Source organism: Eurytemora carolleeae, unplaced genomic scaffold, assembly GCF_000591075.1.
Source record: "Eurytemora carolleeae unplaced genomic scaffold, Eaff_2.0 scaffold249, whole genome shotgun sequence".
In the NCBI taxonomy this organism is placed as follows: Eukaryota; Metazoa; Arthropoda; class Copepoda; order Calanoida; family Temoridae; genus Eurytemora; species Eurytemora carolleeae.
Genome location: NW_019396162.1, coordinates 97839 through 123050, shown reverse-complemented (window position 1 = coordinate 123050; position 25212 = coordinate 97839). Strand labels below are relative to the sequence as shown.

Here is a 25212-nt window from a genome sequence, read left to right as displayed (position 1 = left end):
TGGTTAAGTTTTTTATCCGGTCCCCCCCCCCACATGGAATTTGAAGCCGCGTCTGCTATGATTATGATTAACGTCCAGATTCCTCTCATTAAACGACGGATTTTTTAAAGTTCGTTCATTTTTTCATTCGTTCATCCGTTCGTTCATTTACGATCGTTCATTTGTTCGTTCATTTACGATCGTTCAAATTTCTTTCGTCAATTAAATTCCTTTTTTAAGCGCCCAGCCCTAATCACATTGTTTTCTTTTCTCCAACATGAAGAAAGGTTCGGGTTCATTGGGCTCTTCTGAAATATAAAGTTTCAGTCTGCATTCACACAGGGTGTTGCAATAAACATGGGAATACTTTTCTACAGTCAGAATGTTGTATTTACAACTCAAAGTTTCCTATTATCTGGTATTATTATTGTTGAAGTCCTATACTTTAAAAAAAATTAAGAAGCTTAGCTATAAATAATACGTAGAACTCTCATCGGAATTCCTTAATTCTTATGTTTATTGGGACACCCTCTACTATGGAAGACTGTGAGGAAAGAAAGCTTCGTTTGAATGAACTAAATGGTGTCAATAAAATTTTATCTTGGCACTGAAGTGGGAAGAGTGTAGTATTGTGTTCCTATCTTCACCCTGAGTCTGAACAGATACCATCGGGATCGAAATCTAACACTTCTAAATCCAATAAAAAATGTAAAATATGGGATTTGAATCGTGACACCCCCTCCATAACCATCGATCCTGGAATGTTAATAACGGTTTAAAGCAAGATGAGCCTTTCTAAAAACAAGGACGGACATATTGCCTTGAAATTGTTTTTGTTTAAAATGCCAGATTTTTGTTTGGACCATGGCGACGATATTTTGCTATTTAAGAAAATATTTCAATATACATCCCTGCACCAGATTTAAGTTTCTAGTTCTACGTAATATGGATGCGCGGAGATTAAAGATATAAAATGGGTGCGCGCTGATATAAGATGTCGGGTCCGGTGGAATCCAGGTTCAGTTCACAGTATTATTACAACCTTCATCAACATGAAGGTAGGCTTACGTTTTCTTAATAATTCATATTTACGTTCAATATCTTAGGTTGTTTGTATATAAGGAAAAGGGCTGATTAAAATTTTAAAAATTGAACATAAATTTCTTCAACTCTTAATTTGTCTTAAATATAAAAAATGTGGTAGACTTCAGAAGATCTACACTTATAATTTACATTTATTTTTAATTTGCACACAAACCCAGCTCATTATTGTTGAAAATAAATGGTTTCAAGAGATTGTGAGCGTAATTTCTTGTAACCCTCAATGCTAAGATCTCAATACCAGGTTTACAACGGTCCCCTTTAAACCTTAATAAGATCAACAATGTGAAAGATAACGTCGTTTTTAAATAAAAAAGTCAAAGGTGTTTATTTCTGTGAATTTCTTCTTTGTTTCTAATAAGCTAGAAATAGCAAATAGCTTAAGCAGAGAAACCACAATGAAAATGAACAAAACATGTAATATCTAATTCATTTTTGATTAGGCAAAGCTTTTTAGGGTACCATTGTAAATTGGGCTATGCCATCTTTGCATAAATGGGTGCAATCAGCTATCAATGTCTCTATAGGGACGCAAGCACTAAATCGATCAATGCCAAACCATTGGGCACGATCAGCTATCAATGTCAGCATGGACACCAGCGTGCAACTATCAATGCCAACCCAATGGGGACGATCTTCAACTTATTTGTTTAGAACAAGGACAGGATTACTCTCTCGCAGTAATCAAAGCTGAGTCTCTATATCAACTAGTGTATCTGGGGTTTATATGTTTCAAGTTAAAGTTAATCGATGTAATTAAAATTCCTACATCGTTATCTATAATGATTAATACAATCATATTACGTATTTACAGCACAGTTAAAATAAGCGTAATTAAGATGTACGTCATTATATATCACGTAATTAAGCTAATCATGCTACCCCAACAAACAAAACACAGGTTTTCAACGAGATTAGCATTATGGAGAACTGGTTGATAATTCACGTGATTAATTCACGTACCCTCCTTGTGTTTTACTCGTGGTAAATCTACTTTTCACAATCTTGAAGATTCCTCCTGTGTACAACACGGGTAAAAAACGCGAAAATATTCTTTGAAAATTCTCGTTGTTATTTCACATGTTGTACACGTAGCAAAATAAACCAGTGCAAAATCTTGCATATTCCTATCGTGTTAAGCTCGAGTAATGCAATGCCAGAATTTTTAGATTTTAATTCTCGTAATTATCACGTGTACTATTTTTGAGATAATTCTATAGTTCAATTCTCGAAGTTTTTTCACATGTTCTGCTCGTAGAAAAGATACTAGTGCAAGCTCTCGCATATTCCAAACGTGTTAATCATGAGTAATGGAATGCCAGAATTATCTAGATTTTAATTCTTGTAAATATCACGCGTAAAATATTTGAGATATCACGGGAAGAATTTCATTTTTCATTTTTAACAGAGTTGCAAAATCACAACACTTGGTGTCTCTGCTCATCTTTTAGAAACTAAAAGTTTATTGTAGTAAAATGAAATATTTCAACTGACATAAATATTTCAGATTATAACAAGCATGAGCATAGTATAGAAAAGTTTCACATTGAATTTTGTATTGTATTTCTCAACAACCCCTTTTTGGAATATCGATATTTTAGATATATACAGGAAGGGGAATTCATATAATTATGAATATGTTAACATAGTTGAACAATATTTAGACTTGAAATATCACATTGTGATAAGAAAAGTTTAAAGTTTACATGTTCAAGATGTTTAATGTAAAAGATATAAACTAAAATGTTTAGTTTCTAAACATTTTGTAATAGTTATATACTTTTACACAGTATATTTTATAATAAATTTTTATATCAGAAATCAATTATGTATCCCCCCCCTTTCTCGGGGTTTTTAAAAATGTAATTAAAGTTGATGAGAGAAAAATAATTTTCCCATGTAAAAATCCCGTGTTCATCTCGTGAAATAAACTCAAGTTTTCGCCGTGTAAAAACTCGGTCCTAGACCCGTGTTCAAATCGTCGACAATCACCTCGACAACACGTGAATTATCACGGGATAATGACGGGTCACTCGTGTGAAATAAACCAAATAATCTTGTGTTCTTCACGGGTTTTTGTTTGTTGGGACGTATTCATTTGAAGCACAGTTCAAATCAGTTATGGGTTTTACGTAGAAGTTTACAAACATAGTGTACAACGTACTTCAGCTTTGCTGAATATTGTGTTACCCGATATTTATTACATGGTCACTTTATGAAGTACAATATTTCTTTTTAAATATTTTACTTCACCGAGCTCTTATTTTAGAATCTGTGTCAGATATTGACAGTGTTGAGCTTCATCTCTCTATCAGCAGCTGAGCTAACTTGTGAGAGCTGCAGAAATATTGGAAAACTGCTCTCAGAGGAGCTCGCATCAGAGAGCTCCATTCAAGGTTAGTAAGTTCTAGGAAAAAAAGGAGGTTGATGTCTTGAAAAGAGTAATCGAATATTTAGGCGGGTGTATTAACTAATCTTTCATTTAAAGATTACTATTAAGCCTTCACTTCAGGAATATTTAAAACATTATCTATAGATTTTGTTCCTGTGAATATTCAGTTTTTATTGAATGCAGTTAAAAAAACTTCCATTAGAAACCACCTCTTTTAAAAACCATTTTTCAAGAAATTGAATGATATATTGATGTTCAAGACAGGTGGATTATATATTTATGTTCAGGACAGTTGGATGATACATTGATGTTCATGACAGTTGGATGATATATTGATGTTCAGGACAGTTGGATGATATATTGATGTTCAGGACAGTTCATGATATATTGATGTTCAGGATAGTTGGATGATATACTCATGTTCAGGACAGTTGGATGATATATTCATGTTCAGGACAGTTGGATGATATATTCATGTTCAGGACAGTTGGATGATATATTTCATGTTCAGGACAGTTGGATGAGTTCCGAAATGAAACCTGTAGCGAGGTCGCTAAGAAGTTTAACTATACAGAATGCTCCGTTGAGGTTAGGGTTTTTTTACGTTTTCTGAAGGAGCGGATTATCAATCCGTATATATATATATTAGCAACAAGAGGTCGGAGACCTTTGATATATCAAACTTTTTCTCCTGCAAAGATATTTGAAAGATCAAAGGTTCACAAAATCAGACTGTAAAGTTGGGGTTCGAAAATTAGTTTTAGGCTTGCAATCATTTCCTGGTATCTGGTATAGTGTTCTGAAAGTTTTAACTAGGTTCAACTGTTTTTAACATTTTTGGGGAACAATATTAATTATTTTGGTTCGTCTAAACCTTTTTCTATTTTAGATGACGTTCTTGTGGCCACCAATTGCCCAGGGTAAGCTTTTTAGTTTCCCCTGTTTTTTAATTAGAAGTGTGGTCACTGTACTGCACTTGAGAGGTCTAAAGGGATCCACAATTCCTTGCATTTGCAAAATTAAATTCTTAGGTTTATCGTTTTTTTTACCGATAGCAAAAATTTGTCAGTTTCAGTTTTTTTAATTTGATGTTTTTAAAAATACAAAAACTAAATTTCACAATGATGCCTGCCTACTGATGAACCCTCTTATCTATTAACAAATTTTATTTGAACGAAAGAGATGAATATCTTCTATCTTTTTCTCATGATGAATATTTTGTATTGCATAAAACAATTTTTCAGCCATCTTCGAAGCTGAGGAAGGATATTTCCGACCGTCTCTATTCTGCAATCAGTGTCCAGCTGAAGTAGAAGAAGACGAATCATCAACAGAAACAACTCTTGCTCCAGAAGATAGTGAAACAACAACTACTGCTCTTTTCATAAAAGAGGTAAAAGTTAACACTATTTAAAATTTCCGGATTTTGTTTAAGCTAAAAATTACCTATTGTTAATTTCCTAGAGAGCGATTTTTGGACGCCCCCCCCGCCCCCCCCCCCCTCCTATCAATTTTGTTCATGGATCTTAAATGTAAGACATGTGGCCAAAGCGCTCGGCACCCTTACATGTCCTAGCCGCAGCGCTCGGCCCAGAAAGTGTCTTAACTTAACCTAACCCGTGACCGCAACGCTAGGCCCCCTAGCCTGTCCTAGCTGCAGTGCTCGGCCCAAAAAGTGTCTTAACCTAACCTAACCCTGAATAAATACTAATTCAATTGAAAATAGTGGTCATGTACAAAATTGATAGGAGGGGGGGGGGGGGTCCAAAAATCGTTCTCTAGGACAGACCCATACCTATTTCGATAAAAATCTGTACAGAATATTTTCAAAGAGGTAACCAAATTACACCTGAAAATTGTGAATTGTCTTTTCGAAAAAATATCTGCTGCATGTTTTGTATCATTGACTTTTTAAATGATAGACGTCTTTCTTTTCTTCTTTTCTAATTATGTATGGAGCAAAACTTTGTGAAATTGATCGATTAAAACAAAATAATTGGATTAAGGACATTACTCCTCCCTACTGCGATGACTGTATTGAGTTTGTGGATTCTATCCCAACCTACTTCGACGATGCTGTAATTACTGGAGATTTTATCCACGCACTTCAATATGAGGGATTCTGTACCCAGGTCAGTAGAACTCATTTATTTTAAATGTATATAGGGTTCCCGGTCGGAATTTCGTTGCGCGGAATTGCATGCAAGTGTTCTCGTATTGCGCGGAATTGCAAGGAATTGCAAGGAATTGCGCGTAAATTACAGAGCCAGCATTTGCTTGCTGTAAAATCCACTTGCGTTGGAAACCCTTTTAATATCCAAAAGATACTTAAAAGTTCCCTTTTCGGTATTTATGCACTCCAATGTTTTCCATTTTTCTTCCATCTGTACTCTTCATATTTCAAAAAATAAAAGAGACCCTTCGACGAATACCTTCGAATCAGAAACCCATATTAAACCTGAAACTATTCATATTCAACGAGTTTGAGAGCGATATTGAAGAATTTGTTGTGGGTACCATCTATGGGTAATGTGAAAAACAATTAATCTTATGATATGTTTAGTTTAGAGCAAGCCATAACAAAGAATAATTTTCAGCATTCTTATAATGTATTAATTATCTAATATTTCTGTATCAACTTTTTTTCTTTAGTTTCGTCATAAAGAAGAATCATGTAGGGAGAGAGTAGCCTACACCTTTCCCAGGTAGTACATGTACAGTGTACACCCTACACTGTACTTGTTGTTATGATTTATTATCACATCTTATTTATTGTACAATATGTACACACATTATCATATTTATGTACATTACCGGGGAAATTGTATCATATTTATGTATACTACCGGGGAAATTGTATCATATTTATGTATATTACCGGGGAAATTGTATCATATTTAGGTACAGTGAAACCCTTAATAACGAATACATCGAAAGAATTTATCAAATGTCGTCTTGACAATTTTTCAATGAGTTATATACTATATTTCGTAACTTTCAGTATTTGCGAATATAAATAAATAGCCATGAATATGTGGGAACAGTTTTAAAGAGTTCCATATAATCATTTAATTAAAAAACTAAATATCTGCAACATTCCATTATCAGAAAGTAAAGAATAAAACATTGATGAATTCTTTCGATGTATTCGTTATTAAGGGTTTCACTGTATATTACCGGGGAAATTGTATCATATTTATGTATATTACCGGGGAAATTGTTTACTTTTCAAAATTATTTCATTCATAATCATTTCAAATAAATTACAAAATAAGGCCATCTTAACTCAACAAAACATTTTAGCTAAACATTTTAAAAACAGTAATTTAATATTTATTTTCAGAGTGATGAGGATCTTAAAGAATATTCCTGTTGGGAATTCTCATGTTACCTTTTGTGAAAGAATTGTAAAATGTATTAATCAGGATTAAAGAAATAAAAAGTACTTAAGAATGTAAGCTTGTAGTTATTTTTTATCCTTGAAATTTCAAGCAACGATCAAAAATTTAAGCAGCTTTTTTTGCGGATTTTTTAGTGATCATTTTATTTTTATTCATTTATCATTAATTTTTTTGGGGGAATCACAATCGGAAACTTGTTTCCAATCCTCCATGTTCTTTTTGTACCCCTTGCCCCCCCCTCCCCGATCGTCCATGTTCTTTTTAGTGGTTTACGGGAATAAATACATGTGTTCATTGAACTGACAAAACAAATCTTGAGAAAACTGGAATTCTGAATTATAGAAAAAATCTTTTTAAAAGTTGAATTATTTCTGATAAACTTTAGTGCAGTCTACAAAGCTTTAGGACAATACAGTAGGACTTGGATTTTTTTTAATCCAGGATTCCTCAGAAGGGAGGCGTGGATGGTAAATAGAGTTAACTCTAGGTTTTTTAGGTTTTCAGGCGAATCTACAAAAATATATGAAGTTTAACATATTGAAGAACTGTATTCTCTAATTGCTTGCTTTTATTGCACTATGATAAATCTTTACTTTGGCAGAAAATATATGCCTAAAATATTTTTCAAATAGTTCCTTAACGAACGCTTGCTTATATCTTATATCTGCTGCTAGAAGCAACATTTTGCATAATTTTATAAAAGAAAATTGATACGAAGTAGAATTAGTAACTACATAAGACTTCTTAGATTTTGTACAATCTTCTAAAAGCCAAAAATCTTAAAATATGATTAAAAATGTCCAGAAATATCTTGTGCTTTGATTAAAAACTTAACAGCACTCTTGTGGGTTTTTCTTTTTAGTGATTTTGTTGAATGAAAACTTATAAATCATATATTTATTGCCATTTCTCCATGTTCACTCCTTACCCTGCAGTCTGCACCTTTATAATAAATATATATTTCTGATGTTTAAGATGGTTTTCTTGATTTTATTCTTCTTATCATCATTATCAACTGTGTATTGTGGAGATATATCACACCTACATCTTGATAATATAAAATCCTCCTTCATTAGGGACAAATTACAAATATTAAATCAAAAGCTAAGATAACATAAAACAGTTTTTTTTTAATGAGAGTGACCGACAATGTATGGTAGTTTAACTGAGAGTGCAGTATGTGGAGAAATTGTTTAGGAATCATTTGAGACCTATGAGACGTTTTTACGGTGAATATTTGTTCAGCAAGAGAGCAAATTCAATCATTAAAATCCTCACAGATTGTTGTTTTTGAGGAATAATTTGAGAATCAGGTTTCAAAAAGAATGTAGTAAAAATTCTACAGTACACTAATTAGTTGTTTGGGAACGGGTTGAGAAAATACAAGTTAACTATAATCATCGAAAATTAGTAATCTTATTCAGTTATTGGTTTCTATAATGTCTTATTGTTCACAAACATTTTCTGTAGATTTTCTGAAATTTTTAATGAAAAGACGACATTTAAAGAATTTGAAGAAATCTGCGATCAAATTTATAAAGAATAAGAAATTCATTATAATTATGAAAAAAATAATTGATTCTAACATTGATTTATGGAGAAAATTTCGATTGAGAAATATGTTCCTAAACATCTAATTAGTTTGCTGTAGTACTTTTTTACATTTTTTGTCAATATTTAATAATTTGAAAAGTCGATTCTCAAAACTTAGCCACCTAAATGGATGCTTTTGAACGTCGACTTTGCGCTCAAACTCGGTAATTATACATCATTAAACGTTATATATGTCTCAAATGAATTCTAAGAAATTTCTCCACAATACTACATTCTCAGTTCAACTACCATACATTGCCGGTCACTGCCTTTAAACCCACAGCAGAAACTTTTAATTTAAAGCAATTAAGTACTTATCCGTGAAAAACCGTTGACTCATATTTCTGAAGTATTTTAGGGCAGTTTTTCGTTACTTCTGCTTTGTCGAAGTCCTCATCATAAATATCAAATAGAATCTTTCTTAATTTGTCTGTCGGTCAAAAAATCGGATTACTGTTTCCTGAAATATTTATTTATTTTCAATTTCTGAATTTGTCTGTTAGTCACGGTGATACTGAACACTGTCTTGAAATATATGTTGGAAATATGTAAGTTTTCTAAAATCAAAAAAAAATAAAGGAATTGATAACTTGCCTCAGACTACAAACATTAGATTTCCAATCCATATATCTTTGCACCATGATGTTGTAAACCTTTGCTATTTTAACTTTTATCTAGCAGAATTCCTAGTTTGAAATATCGGAGGAATACAACATCAGGTTTCAAAGATGTTAATTGGATGCTAATAAACTCTATTCTTTCTTAAGTGGATCTGATATCTCCAATACAGAAAATGAAAGGCTCTATATGAAGGACTGGCCCGCGCTAGAGAAAGCTGCAGCTACAATTATCAGTTCAACTACTTGCATCTTTATTATCTTACAACAGGTTGGAAATTGCTATAAACAAGCTTGAGAACCTAGCTTTGACCAGGGTACTCAGTACTCACTCATAGTTCCTCGGTTCTTCCCGCCGTTTAATTGCACCTGGTATTAAATTACGATTTTAGCTATTTTTCCCTATCAAAGTGGACTCACTCAACTAAAAATCTCAAAAGCAAGCTAAGAACATTCCCGTGGTTCTCCCTCAATAATTTGAGGCAAATCAGTCAAGGAGGTCATGAGTTATGGTCGGACATCCAATAGAGATTACAACTTTATATATATAGATATATTGTGAAGATTATATATTTACTGATATTCTTAGGATATAAATATATTACAAATTCTATAAATATGTTGAGAATTAAGCTTGAAGGTCTTCTCTTCTTCCTGGTTCTAATCAGACTGGCTCCTGGATTCTCTTTTCATCCTTCCCGGATTTTATCCTTCCATCTCTTGTGGATTCTTAGTTTGTGATCTCTACAATATATAGATTTCTTATTTTAAAGGCATTAAGTACTTTAGCAAACCCAGAGATGGGAATTATTGAATGAGAGAGATTTACTTAAACTAGCTTTGGTAAAACTGCTTCTCCTGCGCTGCTAATCTGAACATGAACAATGGTAGTTGAACCAGCCCTACCTAGTTCATCTAATTCATTTACACTGCTTATCCGAGCTTGAGCCAATACTTGTATCAGAGAATCAGCCGGACCCAGTTCAACTACCTCTTTCGATCCTGTTCATAAATTCTGAACTGTAAAATTTAATGAAAAATATTTCCAGATTTCTGAAGATGATGTAACTCAGATCTCAGATATTAGGATATCTGGATATAAACCTAAACTTTACATTCTTATTGGTCAACAACTAGAAACCATCTCTTTTAGTCTAGGAATGGTAGCATGATGTTTTCAGAGAACATATTTTTGACTTGGTTTATTCAGGAAAGATCGAGGATTTAAAGGGTCTGTGCCCGATTACCATCCGTAGCCTTTAACCCTTTATTAGATCAATATTGTCGAATATATCGTTATTTTTCTAGCTCAAGAAGTTTCTATTCTAACAATTTCCTTCACCATGATTCTAAAGCAGAAATACACAAGTCATTTTATACAGAACCAAGAATTGAAAATATTTAATTTCATTGTTGATCAGAAACAGCTTTTATAAATGGTACCATTGTGAATCGAGCGTGCCAGTATATACGTCACTTGAAATCTACATCTATAGTCTTTTAACTTATTTTATTGATTAAAGTTCATCATGTTAATATAGAAGGTTCTTTTGTTCATGTATCCCAGCCCTCTCACAAAATACTGTTCAGGTATAAAAGGAATTTATAATTTATTTTATTGTACTGCACGAAGCACAAATTGGACTAAAAATTCACATTCTTTCATCACTCTAAAAAATGCAATTTTGGTCTTTAGCATCAGGCAACAAAGTTCTTCTTTCATATTTCAAATTTCTTCTTTCATTACTCAAATTTTGATGAATATTTTCCAAATTTACAATCTAACAAAACTTGTTAATAGCTTACACATTGTTCTCTCAGCATGTGTCAAACTTTGTTATATGACATGTTTCTTTTGTCATGTTGTTGATAGATCATCTAACAAACTTTGAATTAAGGGGACTGAAAATACATTTAACAAAATTTGACGAATGATTCTACTAAGGTGTATTTGAGTCCGGTGCTCCAACAAATTTTGTTAGATGAAAATCTGAAATTTCTTAGAGTGATCATCTCGCGTTCCTTCAAAGCTGTAGTACTTTACATGCTTAGTTTCTTTAAGTCTATAGTTACTACTAGCCGAAGGGCCCGGCGTTGCCTGAGGAAATAAAATCTTTAAAAATATTAGGAAAAAAATTTCCAATTATTTTAGCCTATAACACAAAAAATCACCCTAATCGGTCTAGCCGTTTGGCCGGCTATGCACAACATATATATGCATTTTTGTTTTATCATATAGATAAGAAGATCATGCCAACTGGTGCTAGCCGTAAAAGGTTTTCAAAATCAGTCAGAGTAGAGAACTTTTTGTCTTGTTAATCCCTTGATCCTTTTATTTTTTGTTCAAAGGATTGAAAAAAATTCTTTGTTGATGATTCTCCAAACCTCAAAGAGTAAAAAAATAGTTGTTGGTTCCATTCGAAAATAAGCTTCGGACTGGGTGGTTGACCCTCTGCAGTTCTAACGATATAATAACCATCAAAATCAATATTAAAAAATGAAAAATGAAAAAAAACAAGAAAATTGACTGTCAAATGAAAAAAGGGAAACGAACTCAGATTATGAAATGTAAAAAAGATAATTTGTAAATATTCACTTTTAAAAGAATGTTTAAATTCTAAACAAATCAAATAACCTCAAAACAGCGGATCAGAACCAAACAGGATCCGAAACACACTGGGATCGGAACCAAACAGGATCCAAAACACACTGGGATCGGAACCAAACAGGGATCGAAACCAAACAGGGATCGGAAACAAACAGGGATCGGAAACAAACAGGGATCGGAAACAAACAGGGATCGGAAACAAACAGGGATCGGAAATAAACAGGGATCGGAACTAAACAGGGATCGGAACCCAACAGGGATCGGAAACAAACAGGGATCGGAAACAAAGAGGGATCGGAACCAAACAGGGATCGGAAGCAAACAGGGATCGGAACCAAACAGGGATGACTTAAATTAAGGAAGCAAGCACTCAAAGGGTTATCAAGTTGAATCATTATAAATGAACGCTTTCACCAACATAAGTTTAGACCTCTTGTCACAGAAGCTGGTGAAAATTCTAAGCAAACAAGATCTATTTGTGATAAAACAACATTTAAATATGTGTTTCATATCAAGAAATGTTCATGGTAAAGATATTCCTTGTATTTGGTCCTCATTCTATTCCTCGATTATCTGTCGTGGAATTCAGAATTTATACGAGCTCAATTCATTTCAACAACAAACACTGAGGTAAAATAAGTTTCCTAAAGTAACCAAATATTGTTTACCGTGTCAATCTTTTAGAATTTTATTCCTCATTATTAATCGATTGGTCGGTTTTAATTACGCTGACAGTCTTTTTAAGTCGGTTTAAATTACGCCGACAGTCCCTTTAAGTCAGTTTAAATTACTCCGACGGTCCCCCTTTAACTCGGTTTAATTACGCCGACAGTCCCTTTAAGTCAGTTTAAATTACTCCGACGGTCCCCCTTTAACTCGGTTTAATTACGCCAACAGCCCCTTTAAGTCGGTTTAAATTAAGCCGATAGCCCCTTTAAGTCGGTTTAATTACGCCGACAGTCCCTTTAAGTCGGTCTCATAAATATGCTTTTAGTGCTAATGCCTTTTTGTGGGATTATTAAAATTCTATTTGCGCCAACCTTGGAGAAAAGTCCTACTTGGCATTTCATGACAAGTTTTTCAATTTCTTTCTTCAGTAAATATATTTTTTAAATTAAATTTAATTTTTTAAACTTCTTTATAAATTAACCGAGGGTTTTTTAAAACAACAAAAAAAAACAGCACAATTCAACAATTCCTTGTTCTTCTGAACCCACTGCAGTACAAGTACAACCACCCGTGATTATCCTATTTCAGGTTAGGTTAGTTTAATATAGATAGATAGTCAAGGGAGGATTGTTTTTTCAGAAGGAGTGAAGGGGGCACATTTAATATGAATTTTTAGGATTGCCTACAATAACTATGCTCCAAGATTTTTGTATGAAAACGAGAAAGTGAATGTTGATACATTTGAAGGATTATTCCTCAGTTCTTACATAGGTAAACCCCCCCCTACCCACAGTGGACGAATCATCATAGACGACAGTACGGAACTGACACTGTCTATACATTTCTTTATTTTCACGGTTCTCTGCAATCGTAAACTTGTAGAAGACTTATTTTAACCTGGGGATCGTTATATTATATGAGTTTCAGGTCGTCTTTACAGTGTCACCCTTTGTAAGTAACCCTTTATAACCGATGAAAGCAGCGCTGAGATATTAGAAAATGTTTATTGTGAACAATAGGAAAAAAATATAACAAGGCAGCGCGTAAACGTTTACTTTTTTATTTATGTTGTTTGTTTAACTAAAGTATATGGAACAAAGTTTCATTCGATTTTAAAATACTTTTAAGGTTTTTGGACATTTTAGTGGTTCCGAAAAATCTGAGAAGTTTATTCTAAACATTTGCTGTTCTTACACTATGCCAAAATATTTGCAAAAACAAACAAAAAAAAATAATATTTTCCTTAAATTTTGAAATTTTGGAAGTACACAGTTTTTGTACAAAGTGCCTTTAAACCAACCAAACGAGGGTTCCTTCACTACTTTAAACCAACCAAACTAGGGTTCCTTTAATACTTTAAACCAACCAAACTAGGGTTCCTTCAATACTTTAAACCAACCAAACTAGGGTTCCTTTAATACTTTAAACCAACCAAACTAGGGTTCCTTCAATACTTTAAACCAACCAAACTAGGGTTCCTTCAATACTTTAAACCAGCCAAACTAGGGTTCCTTCAATACTTTAAACCAACCAAACTAGGGTTCCTTCAATACTTTAAACCAGCCAAACTAGGGTTCCTTCATTACTTTAAACCAACCAAACTAGGGTTCCTTCAATACTTTAAACCAACCAATTTAGGGTTCCTTCATTACTTTAAACCAACCAAAATAGGGTTCCTTCAATACTTTAAACCAACCAAACTAGGGTTCCTTCAATACTTTAAACCAACCAAACTAGGGTTCCTTCAATACTTTAAACCAACCAAACTAGGGTTCCTTCAATACTTTAAACCTACCAAACTAGGGTTCCTTCAATACTTTAAACCAACCAAACTAGGGTTCCTTCAATACTTTAAACCAACCAAACTAGGGTTCCTTCAATACTTTAAAGCTAGTTCTAGCAACAGCTGTGTCATCAATACGTCAGTAGTAGGATGTAAACAAACCCTGCTCCCTTCTCCATGTAGTTTTAAATATCTTAGGATAGAACTATTCTTGAAGTCTGCCTTATTTTTATATTTAACCAATTAAATCTGTTTTTTAGAAAAAATGAATTTGAGAACTGAGTTTACTGATGCTCAGTTTACCTGGGGTACCTTCAACCCAGAGACAAATCTATGGACTGGGGTTGTTGGACAGGTATATTTATGGAAAATTATTTTTGACAAGTGCCTGGCGTGTAAAATAACTCCGGGAATGGAACTATTTGAACAACAATATTTCACTGAGCAATATATCATATTGACGAGAACTGAAGAAGGACATGAGAAGGACTAAACTAACCTAAATTTCTCTCTACAGAACTCATGTACACCACAAGTACTCAATGACATAAGAACAGCCAATGTTCACAACCGACCTAGTTAATCTATGTAATAGGAATATCTTTAAAACATCTCTGTACATTTATATCTTTCAAGATGAAAAATGTCGTCTTATGCGCAATCTATCTTTATCTATGGTGTTACCTCTCAAGGTACTCGTGTGTTCATTAAAAAAATTAGCCTATTTGGTCCAACCCTTTGGCTATAACTAACATATATACATATATACATGGGTGAATAGTTTTATTATAATAATTAATTTTTACGATAACTGAAAATAAACTAGGTCGGGTATGGATTAGCAGATGTTGGTGTTACATATATTTCATACACATTGGAAAGGTAGGTTTGAGGTTGGTTGTAAATCAAATTCAACTAAAAATCTCAAATTGTAAAATCTATAGTGTTGTCTAACTGACCGGTAAAACAAAACCTTCAAATCGCCGTGTAAAGTTATCTCTAACACCCTGGGGTAAAAAATATAATATTTTTAGGGGTCAGTTTATTAGTTATTCCTCTCCTGTAGGTACTGACATCAGCAATTGGGTTTCCAAGGTATGGTTCATAAATAATGACATGAATTAGATCAGAGAAATAAATTTGCCGAGGAGGAAGGATCTGAGTTTTTTACACCATATTATAATTAACCTGAGTTCAAAACTGTTATGTTGTGGATCAAGTAATTATCCGAATCATGTGAAATCATAAGGATTAAACTTCTTGGATATCCCATGATGTGTGTACCATGAGGGATCAAGCACTTATCTCTGAAATTTATAAGTTGCCACTGTGGATATTGGCATCAAGTGCATGTAGATCAGCACCTTTTCATTCAAAAGTTTAGACCTATGACTTCAAAATGTTTAAAATAAACCTCCTTTACTCAGCAATATTCTTGAAATACAACGATCACACAATATCATACAGCAGTGATTTTTGTTATGCTTTATATAAAGTTGTTGTTGTTTAGGAAGTTGCAGTCTAGAATACATGTTTAGATAACCCTTAATTCTTTAACAATACAAAAACTACAAAGTTTAAGGAATTGTTTTAAAAGTAGGAAATTCAAGGTTTTGGTTCAAAATACTCAATAATTACTAATTTTTAGAAACTATGAAGGAAAGTTTAAATTTGTAAATTTTAGTTTCCTGGTGAATCATCTCCTTCTTTAAACATTGTCAAGGTTAAATTATTTAAAATTAATTTATTTAATTTTAGAAATTCATTTCCACTTTTTTTTAATCATGGTAAATAAGAATTCAAAGTAATAAAGGTTTTTGATGTGCCAAGCTGGATAGCTATCTGGGTTAGGTAGGTACTCAGCATTAACAGTTTTAAAAGAAAATAGCAGAAGAAAAAAAAAACAATTTTTAGTACTTTGATTGTTTCAATTGTATTGCTGGCGGTGGTTTCCCTTGCAACATTACAGGGATACAAACAGGTCATTTAATCAAACCACAATAGTTTCATTTAAATACCTTCGCATATTCTTCCGGCACCTCACTTTGCAACCCAGTGCTGTAATCCTATTATTTAAGAGCGAGTGCGTCCTCATTGAACGTCATGAATGTTTGTCCTCACTTTTAATACCGATTAATTGCGCCTGCATAAATACGTACTTTTTTCAGCGTAAAACGTTTATAAATGTTGCAGCGTATATGAATAATTGACGAGTATCCCCATCTGCTTGAATTTGAATTATTGCGTCCGTCCTAAAGCTAGAAAGAAACTGCTCTAATAAAAGACGACATTAAATAATTCTTTGATACATCGAGTAGTCCACATAATATTGGATTATTTCAAAGGTTTAAATATATCTAATAAAAGACGACATTAAATAATTCTTTAATACATCGAGTAATCCACATAATATTGGATTATTCCAAAGGTTTAAATATATCTAATAAAAGACGACATTAAATAATTCTTTAATACATCGAGTAATCCACATAATATTGGATTATTTCAAAGGTTTAAATATATCGAGGAATACAGGTTGAGCCTCAAGGTATTCAATTATCAACAACGTACACACAAAATTATCAAAAATATTCTAATTTGTCTGAAAATTCCCATAATAACAACTAAGTTTTGGAAAACCATAAGTTTAGTGTTTTAACAAAATTATTTCAAAATTTAGCCTGATAGAGTAATGGTTCTGTTGTTGCCTGTTGCAATGCTGAATGCTGAAGAAATGCCGGACTGGTTTAAAATAAAGGATAGCAGATGTAAGACATAAAGTTTAGGTTACTATGAAAATCAAGAATGGAAGAAAAAGAATTACATCAACTTTTTTTGGGCAAAACTGAATTTTGCGAAAAATTTGTTTAAATAAGGTTTTATGATTCTAAAATTTGTTTAAATAAGTCTCTTGGTTTTATGATTCTAAAATTTCTTAATTACCTAGTAATCCGTACACGTTATTGTTGAAACATTTTTTGTACTCTATAGTTTGGTGGTATGTAATTTTAACACGACGTTTCGCAACTCAAGAAATCTTCAATCTTAATACACCCTTTTTACAAATTGTTTGAAACAAAAGCGACTACAGAAAAGTTTCTAAAAAGAAATTGAACTATGAAAAAGACCTTTTTTAAATAATTTTCGAGGATAAAAAAATTCATTTAGTTTTATTGCAAAACACGATGATATTGTACTGTTCAGTTTGGTCTGGAAGTATTCTACTGATAACTTGGGCACTTTGCTCTAGTCTTATTGTACTGTTCAGTTTGGTCTGGAAGTATTCTACTGATAACTTGGGCTCTTTGCTCTAGTCTTATTGTACTGTTCAGTTTGGTCTGGAAGTATTCTACTGATAACTTGGGCTCTTTGCTCTAGTCTTATTGGATTCTTTTTCTCATGCAATCTCAGGTTCAATATTAAATATAAGATATTAAGGGACTGTATTCGTGATTTTAAGTGATTCTCCATTTAAGGAGTGGCAGATCCGAATCACAACGGTACCATTAAACCATTTTTCTGTGCAAAAACTATGAAAATATCTTGTTTTTAAACCTAAAAATTGGGAGTGACTTGGAATACCGTTTACATTTCTCACGTAAATAAAAAGTAAAACATTTTTCTTAATAATCATATCTCATATTTTTAGAGCTATAATGATGAAACCCTCGTATGAAAATGCGATTGATACTTCAGAAAATATTTATCGAGAAAATAAGGTTGTATTTCATACTAGTGCCCGGGGTTGCCCGTGAGAAAAAAAATTGATTTAAAATAAATTGAAATTTTTTAGTCTATGTGACCCCAAGGGTATCCATGGGTTTCCTTAAAAACATTTCAGCCAATTCTGTCCAGCCGTTTGGCCAGCTATAGCAAATATATATATCTATCTCACGTCAAACTAAAGTAAATTCCACGATTCAAATCTCCTTTGTTTTCAATCAAAATTGAGTTTTTGTCACAAACTCTGATTTTCTAATCCCTATATCTATGGATTACAACGTCGCAATCTTTGACATTTCAAACTTTGACTTTTGTTGGATCAAATAATATAAGTTTGAAATATCAAAGGTTTACGACATTGGGTTCTAAAGATGTTGGGATTAGAAAATCAGAGTTTGTTGTAAAGATTCAATTCCTTTGTTCTTCTCACACTTTTAAATCAAAGTGATGTGATGTTACCTTGATGTTGCTTTGTGATGTTACCTTGATGTTACCTTGTGATGTTACCTTGTGATGTTACCTTGTGATGTTACCTTGATGATACCTTGTGATGTTACCTCGTGATGTTACCTTGTGATGTTACCTTGTGATGTTACCTTGTAATGTTACCTTGTAATATTACCTTGTGATGTTACCTTGTGATGTTACCTTGTAATACCTTGTGATGTTACCTTGTTATATTACCTTGTGATGTTACCTTGTGATGTTACCTTGTTGTTACCTTGTGATGTTACCTTGTGGTGTTACCTTGATGTTACCTTGATTTTACCTTGTGATGTTACCTTGATGTTACCTTGTGATGTTACCTTGTGATGTTACCTTGATGTTACCTTTTGATGTTACCTTGATCTTACCTTGATGTTACCTTGTGATGTTACCTTTGTCCGAATTTAATGAATCCCTCAAAAACCGGGTTTAATTGACCGCCGGCTTAAATCTTGTAAAATTGAATACAAATTTAAGTGGAACCAACCATATTTGAGCCGCGGCTTAAATTTAAACCGCGGCTCAAATTCTTTAAATTCGGCCTCTTGTCCTTCAGTCTAGTTTGCAGTGATACATATGATTGAAGAGATTTATTATATTGATTTAGATTACTACATTTTAAGAAATTGATCTATGTACAGAGATCATAGATGGTGAAAGACAGCGTTTGGGGTTTGGGATTATTTTTATAAACAAAAACATTAAGAAGCAACTAAGGTTGACCCTGAAAACTAATTTTTTTAAAGTAGAGAAACTAATGGAATTTTAAAATACTCGAATGGGTTTCCTAAAAATATCAGCCAATACGGTCCAGCCGTTTGGCCAGATATAGATAACTAGCTATAAAGCAATAATCAGAACAGCTTCTCAGTTCTCATATTTATTAATACAAAGGAATTGAATCTTTGTAACAAACTCTGATTTTCTAATACCTATATTTGTTCCACCTGATGGTGTAAACCTTTGATATTTCAAACTTAGATTGTTTCATCTAACAGAAATCATAGTTTGAAATATCTAAGGTCTACAGCATTGGATTACAAAGATATAAGGATTAGAAAATCATAGTTTGTGACAAAGACTCAATTCCATGTTTAATTATATACATGAATGAGCCATAAGCCATGAGCTTTATTTTATGGGTGAATAAATATTTTTTAATTTAAAAAAAAAGGTTATACACGTGATGGATTCCTCTTGGGAGTATGATTTCCTGGTAAATTCTCCGGATCCTTGGCAAGTTAAAGCAATGCAAAATGCAGAACAATATTCCAACAGTGAGGTAGTTTAAACAAAAAATATCCGCCATTTTGTAAATGTGAGTTCTTTGTTGGTGGCGGGGGGGGGATTAATAAATGGTTTTTATATCTAAGGAAGTGACCTTNACTCACAGTCTAATGAAATTCTCTCTAACTAAATCTCTAGCCAAAACTCAAGGCTCTGTATACGTCCGTTCTGATCAATTAACGATATTCAACTACTTTATTTATAAACAGGTAAAAATGAACTGACCGGGCTAGCCCGGCTGGGTCAACATACAAATAGTTAAGATAATAATATTATTAATACAGATAATGAATTAGAATTGCACATCATGGTAGATTATACTTCAGGCAAATGTCTTAATAATCCATTTATTTATCTAAAAACGATATAAAAAAATATTGATTGAATTTTATACATTTACATTATACATATCATATCATATTATTCTAATGAAGGGAGAATTATTTTTATTTCATGTTGATATTCTTAAATCTTGCTAATGTTAATTTTACAATGTTGTCACTTTCAAGTAAACTTTAATATTCATATACATAGTTAAAAAATGATAGTTTAAATGAGGAATGACTTTGTAAGAGTCCAGGGGGGTACAACCCCCCCTAATTTCACTCAGGGAGGGGGGGTAATGGACTGCCACCACCCTCCCTGAAACCGCCCTTGAGCAATACATAATAAAATAAAAGGATTTATTTATTATTTGGCACGGAATTTTATTAATTGGAGAAAGGTGGCTAAACTAACCACTGCCGATTCAAATCCTAATTCAAAGTTAAAGATTTATGAGGATTTGAACCGGTGGTTGGTAGTTCAGCGACCTCTCCAAATCATTACATTCGGTCCTAGTTATATTATTTCCCGTTGTATAATTGCTGAGTAAGAGCTCAAGAACGCAGTAAAACAAAGGTTCTCCGCTATTCTCCGACCGCCATATTTTATATATTTAACAAATATTAATTAAATTCAGTTTTGAATGGTTTTGAACTGATATCAAATAAATTCTCCATAATGCAAAAATATTGCATTTCAGGGGGATGATGAAATTTCTATGATAAAAAGTGTTTTGAAAAATACAGAAAGAGTGATATTGAATAGTAAGGTAAAGAAGTCAAATAATAAATAAACAGTGATTTTTTTACTAATTATAATTTCATTTAATTAATTAATTGAGGCCATTTTCATATGCATAAATGTGACGTGATAAATGCCTGTGTCTAAATGTCGATTTTTTATATTTCATTAATTTCAGCAAAATTTGTAGTTAAAGAATTATTAAAGAATTATATAGCAATTGTACAATGCACATACAAATAAACATAAGTATATGTAAACTATTAAACTAATATATGTTTATGTAAACTATTAAAGTAATATATGTTTTTGTAAATGTTTAGGACAATATCTTATATATCATGAAAGAGTTTAAAGTATTACAAGAAGAGTTTCCTGGGCCCATGTTCTACTTCAGTAAGGTACAGGGCCGTTTACAGGAATTTGTTACTTTTTGAAACTTTACACGGGGGCATTGGGGAATAAAAACCCTGAGAATCGTGAGAGGAGGGTGGGGGGGGGGGGTCATCCTCATAGCCCCCATTTGGATACGTTACCAATTATTTCGTAAGTTATAATGAATTTCTGATATAAAAATTGTAAAATAAATTCTACTTTCAACACGCATGTTTAATCACAGAAATACAAATATACAAATATTTAAATATTTGACAAGGCTTCAAATAATCCACAAACTATTTCGCGCCCCCCCCCCCCCATGTAGAACACTTTCCAATTGCGCATTTGTCTAGATCACTTCTGTATGAAAATATATGTTAAAATAAAAACTATTATTTGAGGAGGAAGTAAGACCGTATTATACTGGTTGGGTTCTACAGAAAGGATCGAAGTGGGAGGAAGAACTCAATCAGCATATCCTTATAAGCCACCAGGTCAAAATTAAACTTTTTTAAATCTAGAAATAAAGGAATTAGTTACTTAACTCAATCTCAAATTGTCTTATTCCTATATCTTTCTAACTTTCTGGTGTAACGTTTCACTGTTTGATCTAGCATAGTTTGAAATATCAACGGTCTGAGACATCAAGATGCGGATTTAAAGAGTTAGACAATTAGATTTTGAGGCGAGTACTCAGTCAATTTACGTAATTTTTATTATTGCTTGCAGGCAGGGTTTGATGTAAAGATCCATAATACTCTGAGTGGGGCGAGAAAAGTTGATTTGTCTGTTCCTGATCAGGTCGGTTCAACGAGGGAGGGAAGACAACCGCATCAATTTCCAATCCACGCTCCAAACCAAAAATAAAAGTCCAGTTATAGGACAGTGAAAATCACTTAATATGAAATAAAGCCGATCTTGTAGCATAACTAATCTGCAATCACAGTACAGTGCAAGCATAGATTAATAAAAATACAGATAGAAAACTAGATGTTGTTTTCTCTAGCTTTAGAGGTTTTCCATTCACAATAACCATGAGGCAGAAGCCCAAAGGAGTTACGCGCATACTCTGTCTCTGTCTTGTAATTCAACGCGGCATGCAAGTAACTACTTTGGGCTTCAGCCTCAGGGTTATTGCGATCGAAAAACCCCTAAATCTTGAAAATACGACATTTAGTGTTCTATCTTTATTGTTATTAATCTATGAGTACAGGGATAGGGCCGGGTCGGTACGAATAAAGTAATTTCCCAATTCCTGACTTTCCCAGATTACAAATTTTTGTGGTTGCCTTTAATTCCTGGCTAGAACATTTAGAACTTTTTGCTTGGAAAATAGTCATTAATTTTGGAAAATAAATCATGCTTTGAATATTTTGTTTAGAAAAAGCTGAGTATTGAACATATTGCTATTTTGTTCAGAAAAAGCTGAGTATTGAACATATTGCTATTTTGTTTAGAAAAAGCTGAGTATTGAACATATTGCTATTGCCTACTTGATTCTTGGGATTGGATATTTCGTATCTCTTCTAGGAAACTTTTACATTGATTTTATCTTGTACATAAATTCTCATTATCACAAATAAGTCAATCAATCAAATATAATTAGAGATGAAAACTTTCACTTTTTCACATTTTTTTCTCAATCTAATACCCTATCATATTCCCTACCTCTTCAAATAAATAAACTATGTACAAAAAGTATCGAGAAATAAAAAATCTTGAAATTTATTTCATTCTTCTCATACAGGAACTTAACAGTTACCTCAAACTCTAATTTTCTAATATTTAAATCGTTGCAACCTGATGATGAAGATCTTCGATATATACTTTAATGTACAATATGAAACCTGAAAGGTACAATTCAGTCAAAGTTTAAACTATCAAAGATTAACACAATCAGGTTTGAAAGATATAAAAAATCGAGTTTGAGGGAAGTGTTCAGAGATTGGAACTTTTGTGTAGATATTGTTAATTTTGAATGCTTGATCTCGATATCCTATGTGGGAACTTTTAAATTTGAGAATCAATGCTTGATCCCAAAATCAGGGGACATAAATCAATTACATGTAGATCTGCATAAGATTGAGATCAATGCTTGATCCCGAAATTCACAACATAAACGTTTTGACTTCAGATCCTTCAAGATCTAATATTTTGTAAATGAATCATGTTTTAATGGGATATTTTTAAATTTGATTTTTAATTGAATAATGAATGTTGAAACCAGGATTTATCGGTGAAGCTGGAGCAGAAAACATTAAAATTAAGAAAACTAAGACGTAAAATCATCCATTTCATGTAATGTTATATTTTGTCAATAAAAAAGAAATTTACATATGTTTTAATTTTCTTTGAAAATAGTTTTTTCTTCACAAAAAAAGTTCCTGAGTCTATTTTTGTTTATATTGTGTTTTTGTAACCCTATTTTACAATTTTGAAGGAAAAGAAAAAATAATTGATACAAATTTCTGCTTTGAGTGACCTAATAATGCTGGATTTTTGACTTCATAAAAATCCAGTATATTTTAGCACTACACCAGCTTATGTAAATATCAAGATATTTAACCACCATATATTTCTGTTGGTTTCTATTTCTCTGATCAACAATGCGGAGGATAAAGCTATTTTTCCAGCTATTTTCCCGCTATTTGTTCATTGTTTTTTGAGGTATTTTTCAGCTATTTGTCCATTGTTTTTCGAGGTATTTTCTATACGTTGGATTTCTATAAGGTTTGACTTCTCAAAGAAAGTAGAAAAAATATAAGAGGGAATAGTTTTTTTTCTAAATTTCTTTTCCAAAACTGGATGTACATAGAAATTAACAAAGAACTTTTATTCAAAGCATCATAATAATAACATTTTTTTCTGATTCATTGTGGCGCTCGGCCGTTTAACCTGTCCTAGCTGCAGCATTCGGCCCCCTAGCCTGCAATCCAAACCGCAGCGCTCGGTCCAGAAATTTTTTTAGCCTAACCTACCTTGGAATAATTTAAAATGAAAAATAATTTAATGTTGAAAAATAGTTAAGATAGCGTGCACAAAAATAAAAGGAGGGGGGGGGGGGTCCAAAAATCATACACTAAAGAGAATAGAACTGAACCTGAAACCTCCACTGTAAAGTGGAAACCTCAACTGTATATTAATGGAAACCTATACTGTATAGTGGAAATCTACTTTATAGTGAAAACCTATACTATATAATGGAAACCTATACTGTATAGTGGAAACCTATACTGTATAGTGGAAACCTCTACTTTATAGCGGAAACATATTTTGCATAGTGGAAACCTTATACTGTTTAGTGGAAACCTATACCGTATAGTGGAAACCTCTACTGTATAGTGGAAACCTCTACTGTATAGTGGAAACCTATACTGTATAGTGGAAAATCTCTACTATATAGTGGAAACCTATACTGCATAGTGGAAACCCATGCTGTACAAAGGAAACCTATACTGTACAGTGGAAACCTACTGTATAACGGAAACCAATACTGTACAGCGGAAGCCTCTTCGGTATAAAGGAAACCTATACTGTACAGTGGAAGCCTCTACTGTGTAGCGGAAACCTATACTGTACAGTGGAATCCTCTACTGTATAGAGGAAATTTATACTGTACAGTGGAACCCTCTACTGTATAGAGGAAATCTATACTGTACAGTGGAAGCCTCTACTGTATAACGAAAACCTATACTGTACATCGAAAGCCTCCATTGTATAGTGGAAACCTCTACTGTATAGTGGAAACCTATACTGTACAGTGGAAACCTATACTGTACAGTGGAAGCCTGTACTGTATAACGGAAACCTATACTGTACAGTGGAAGCCTCTACTAGACTGTATAGCGGAAACCCTTTCTGCTTAGAGGAAACCTCTTCTATACTACCTTTAGACCTGACTCTAGAGGACCCATTAAAGTCGTAAAATGCATATAAAATATACTTAGGAATAAAATAGTGGATGGATATATGTAAAGACGATAGTTACACACTATAGCGGCACCATTGAAACACTATTTGGCATTATAAATTCTAATATATTTTAGGTGCAAGTTATTTCTTTTGGTTTCATAAATCGAGATATTGAATTTTAAAAATCGAAAAAAATTCATTTTACAGCTGTTATAAGA

The 25212-nt window shown here is 32.8% G+C and overlaps 2 protein-coding genes and 1 long non-coding RNA gene across 3 annotated transcripts; all 3 read left to right on the top strand.

The window, feature by feature from the left end:
* The first annotated feature begins 931 nt into the window (after positions 1-931).
* Positions 932-6930, top strand: LOC111696856 (uncharacterized). The gene is made up of 8 exons (XM_023466604.1): positions 932-1037; positions 3350-3476; positions 3984-4060; positions 4362-4392; positions 4717-4865; positions 5479-5604; positions 6125-6177; positions 6816-6930. The coding sequence occupies exons 1-8, from the start codon at positions 1032-1034 to the stop codon at positions 6901-6903; spliced, it is 657 nt and encodes a 218-aa protein (XP_023322372.1). The 5' UTR covers positions 932-1031; the 3' UTR covers positions 6904-6930.
* Positions 6931-8965: 2035 nt separating this feature from the next.
* LOC111696876 (uncharacterized) lies at positions 8966-10242 on the top strand. The gene is made up of 3 exons (XR_002764181.1): positions 8966-9014; positions 9234-9354; positions 10133-10242. It is a non-coding gene; the product is annotated as an uncharacterized LOC111696876 (long non-coding RNA).
* Positions 10243-10621: 379 nt separating this feature from the next.
* LOC111696854 (glutamate receptor 3) lies at positions 10622-23415 on the top strand. The gene is made up of 19 exons (XM_023466603.1): positions 10622-10673; positions 12208-12321; positions 13037-13131; positions 14404-14498; positions 14970-15025; positions 15178-15238; positions 15828-15866; positions 15957-15994; positions 16058-16124; positions 16824-16911; positions 17476-17554; positions 17793-17862; positions 19527-19634; positions 20664-20732; positions 21028-21105; positions 21484-21576; positions 21812-21883; positions 22540-22612; positions 23310-23415. The coding sequence occupies exons 4-19, from the start codon at positions 14409-14411 to the stop codon at positions 23363-23365; spliced, it is 1137 nt and encodes a 378-aa protein (XP_023322371.1). The 5' UTR covers positions 10622-10673; positions 12208-12321; positions 13037-13131; positions 14404-14408; the 3' UTR covers positions 23366-23415.
* The last annotated feature ends 1797 nt before the right edge of the window (positions 23416-25212 follow it).

Bases quoted from the DNA above. Each gene is read 5' to 3' on its own strand.
- LOC111696856 (XM_023466604.1), top strand. The intron at 3,477-3,983 runs GTTAGTAAGTTC...TTTCATGTTCAG, and splicing joins ATCAGAGAGCTCCATTCAAG to GACAGTTGGATGAGTTCCGA. The intron at 4,866-5,478 runs GTAAAAGTTAAC...AATTGGATTAAG, and splicing joins CTGCTCTTTTCATAAAAGAG to GACATTACTCCTCCCTACTG.
- LOC111696854 (XM_023466603.1), top strand. From the start codon at position 14,409: ATGAATTTGAGAACTGAGTTTACTGATGCTCAGTTTACCTGGGGTACC. The intron at 15,026-15,177 runs GTAGGTTTGAGG...TAATATTTTTAG, and splicing joins ATTTCATACACATTGGAAAG to GGGTCAGTTTATTAGTTATT. The intron at 15,239-15,827 runs GTATGGTTCATA...TGTAAATTTTAG, and splicing joins TCAGCAATTGGGTTTCCAAG to TTTCCTGGTGAATCATCTCC.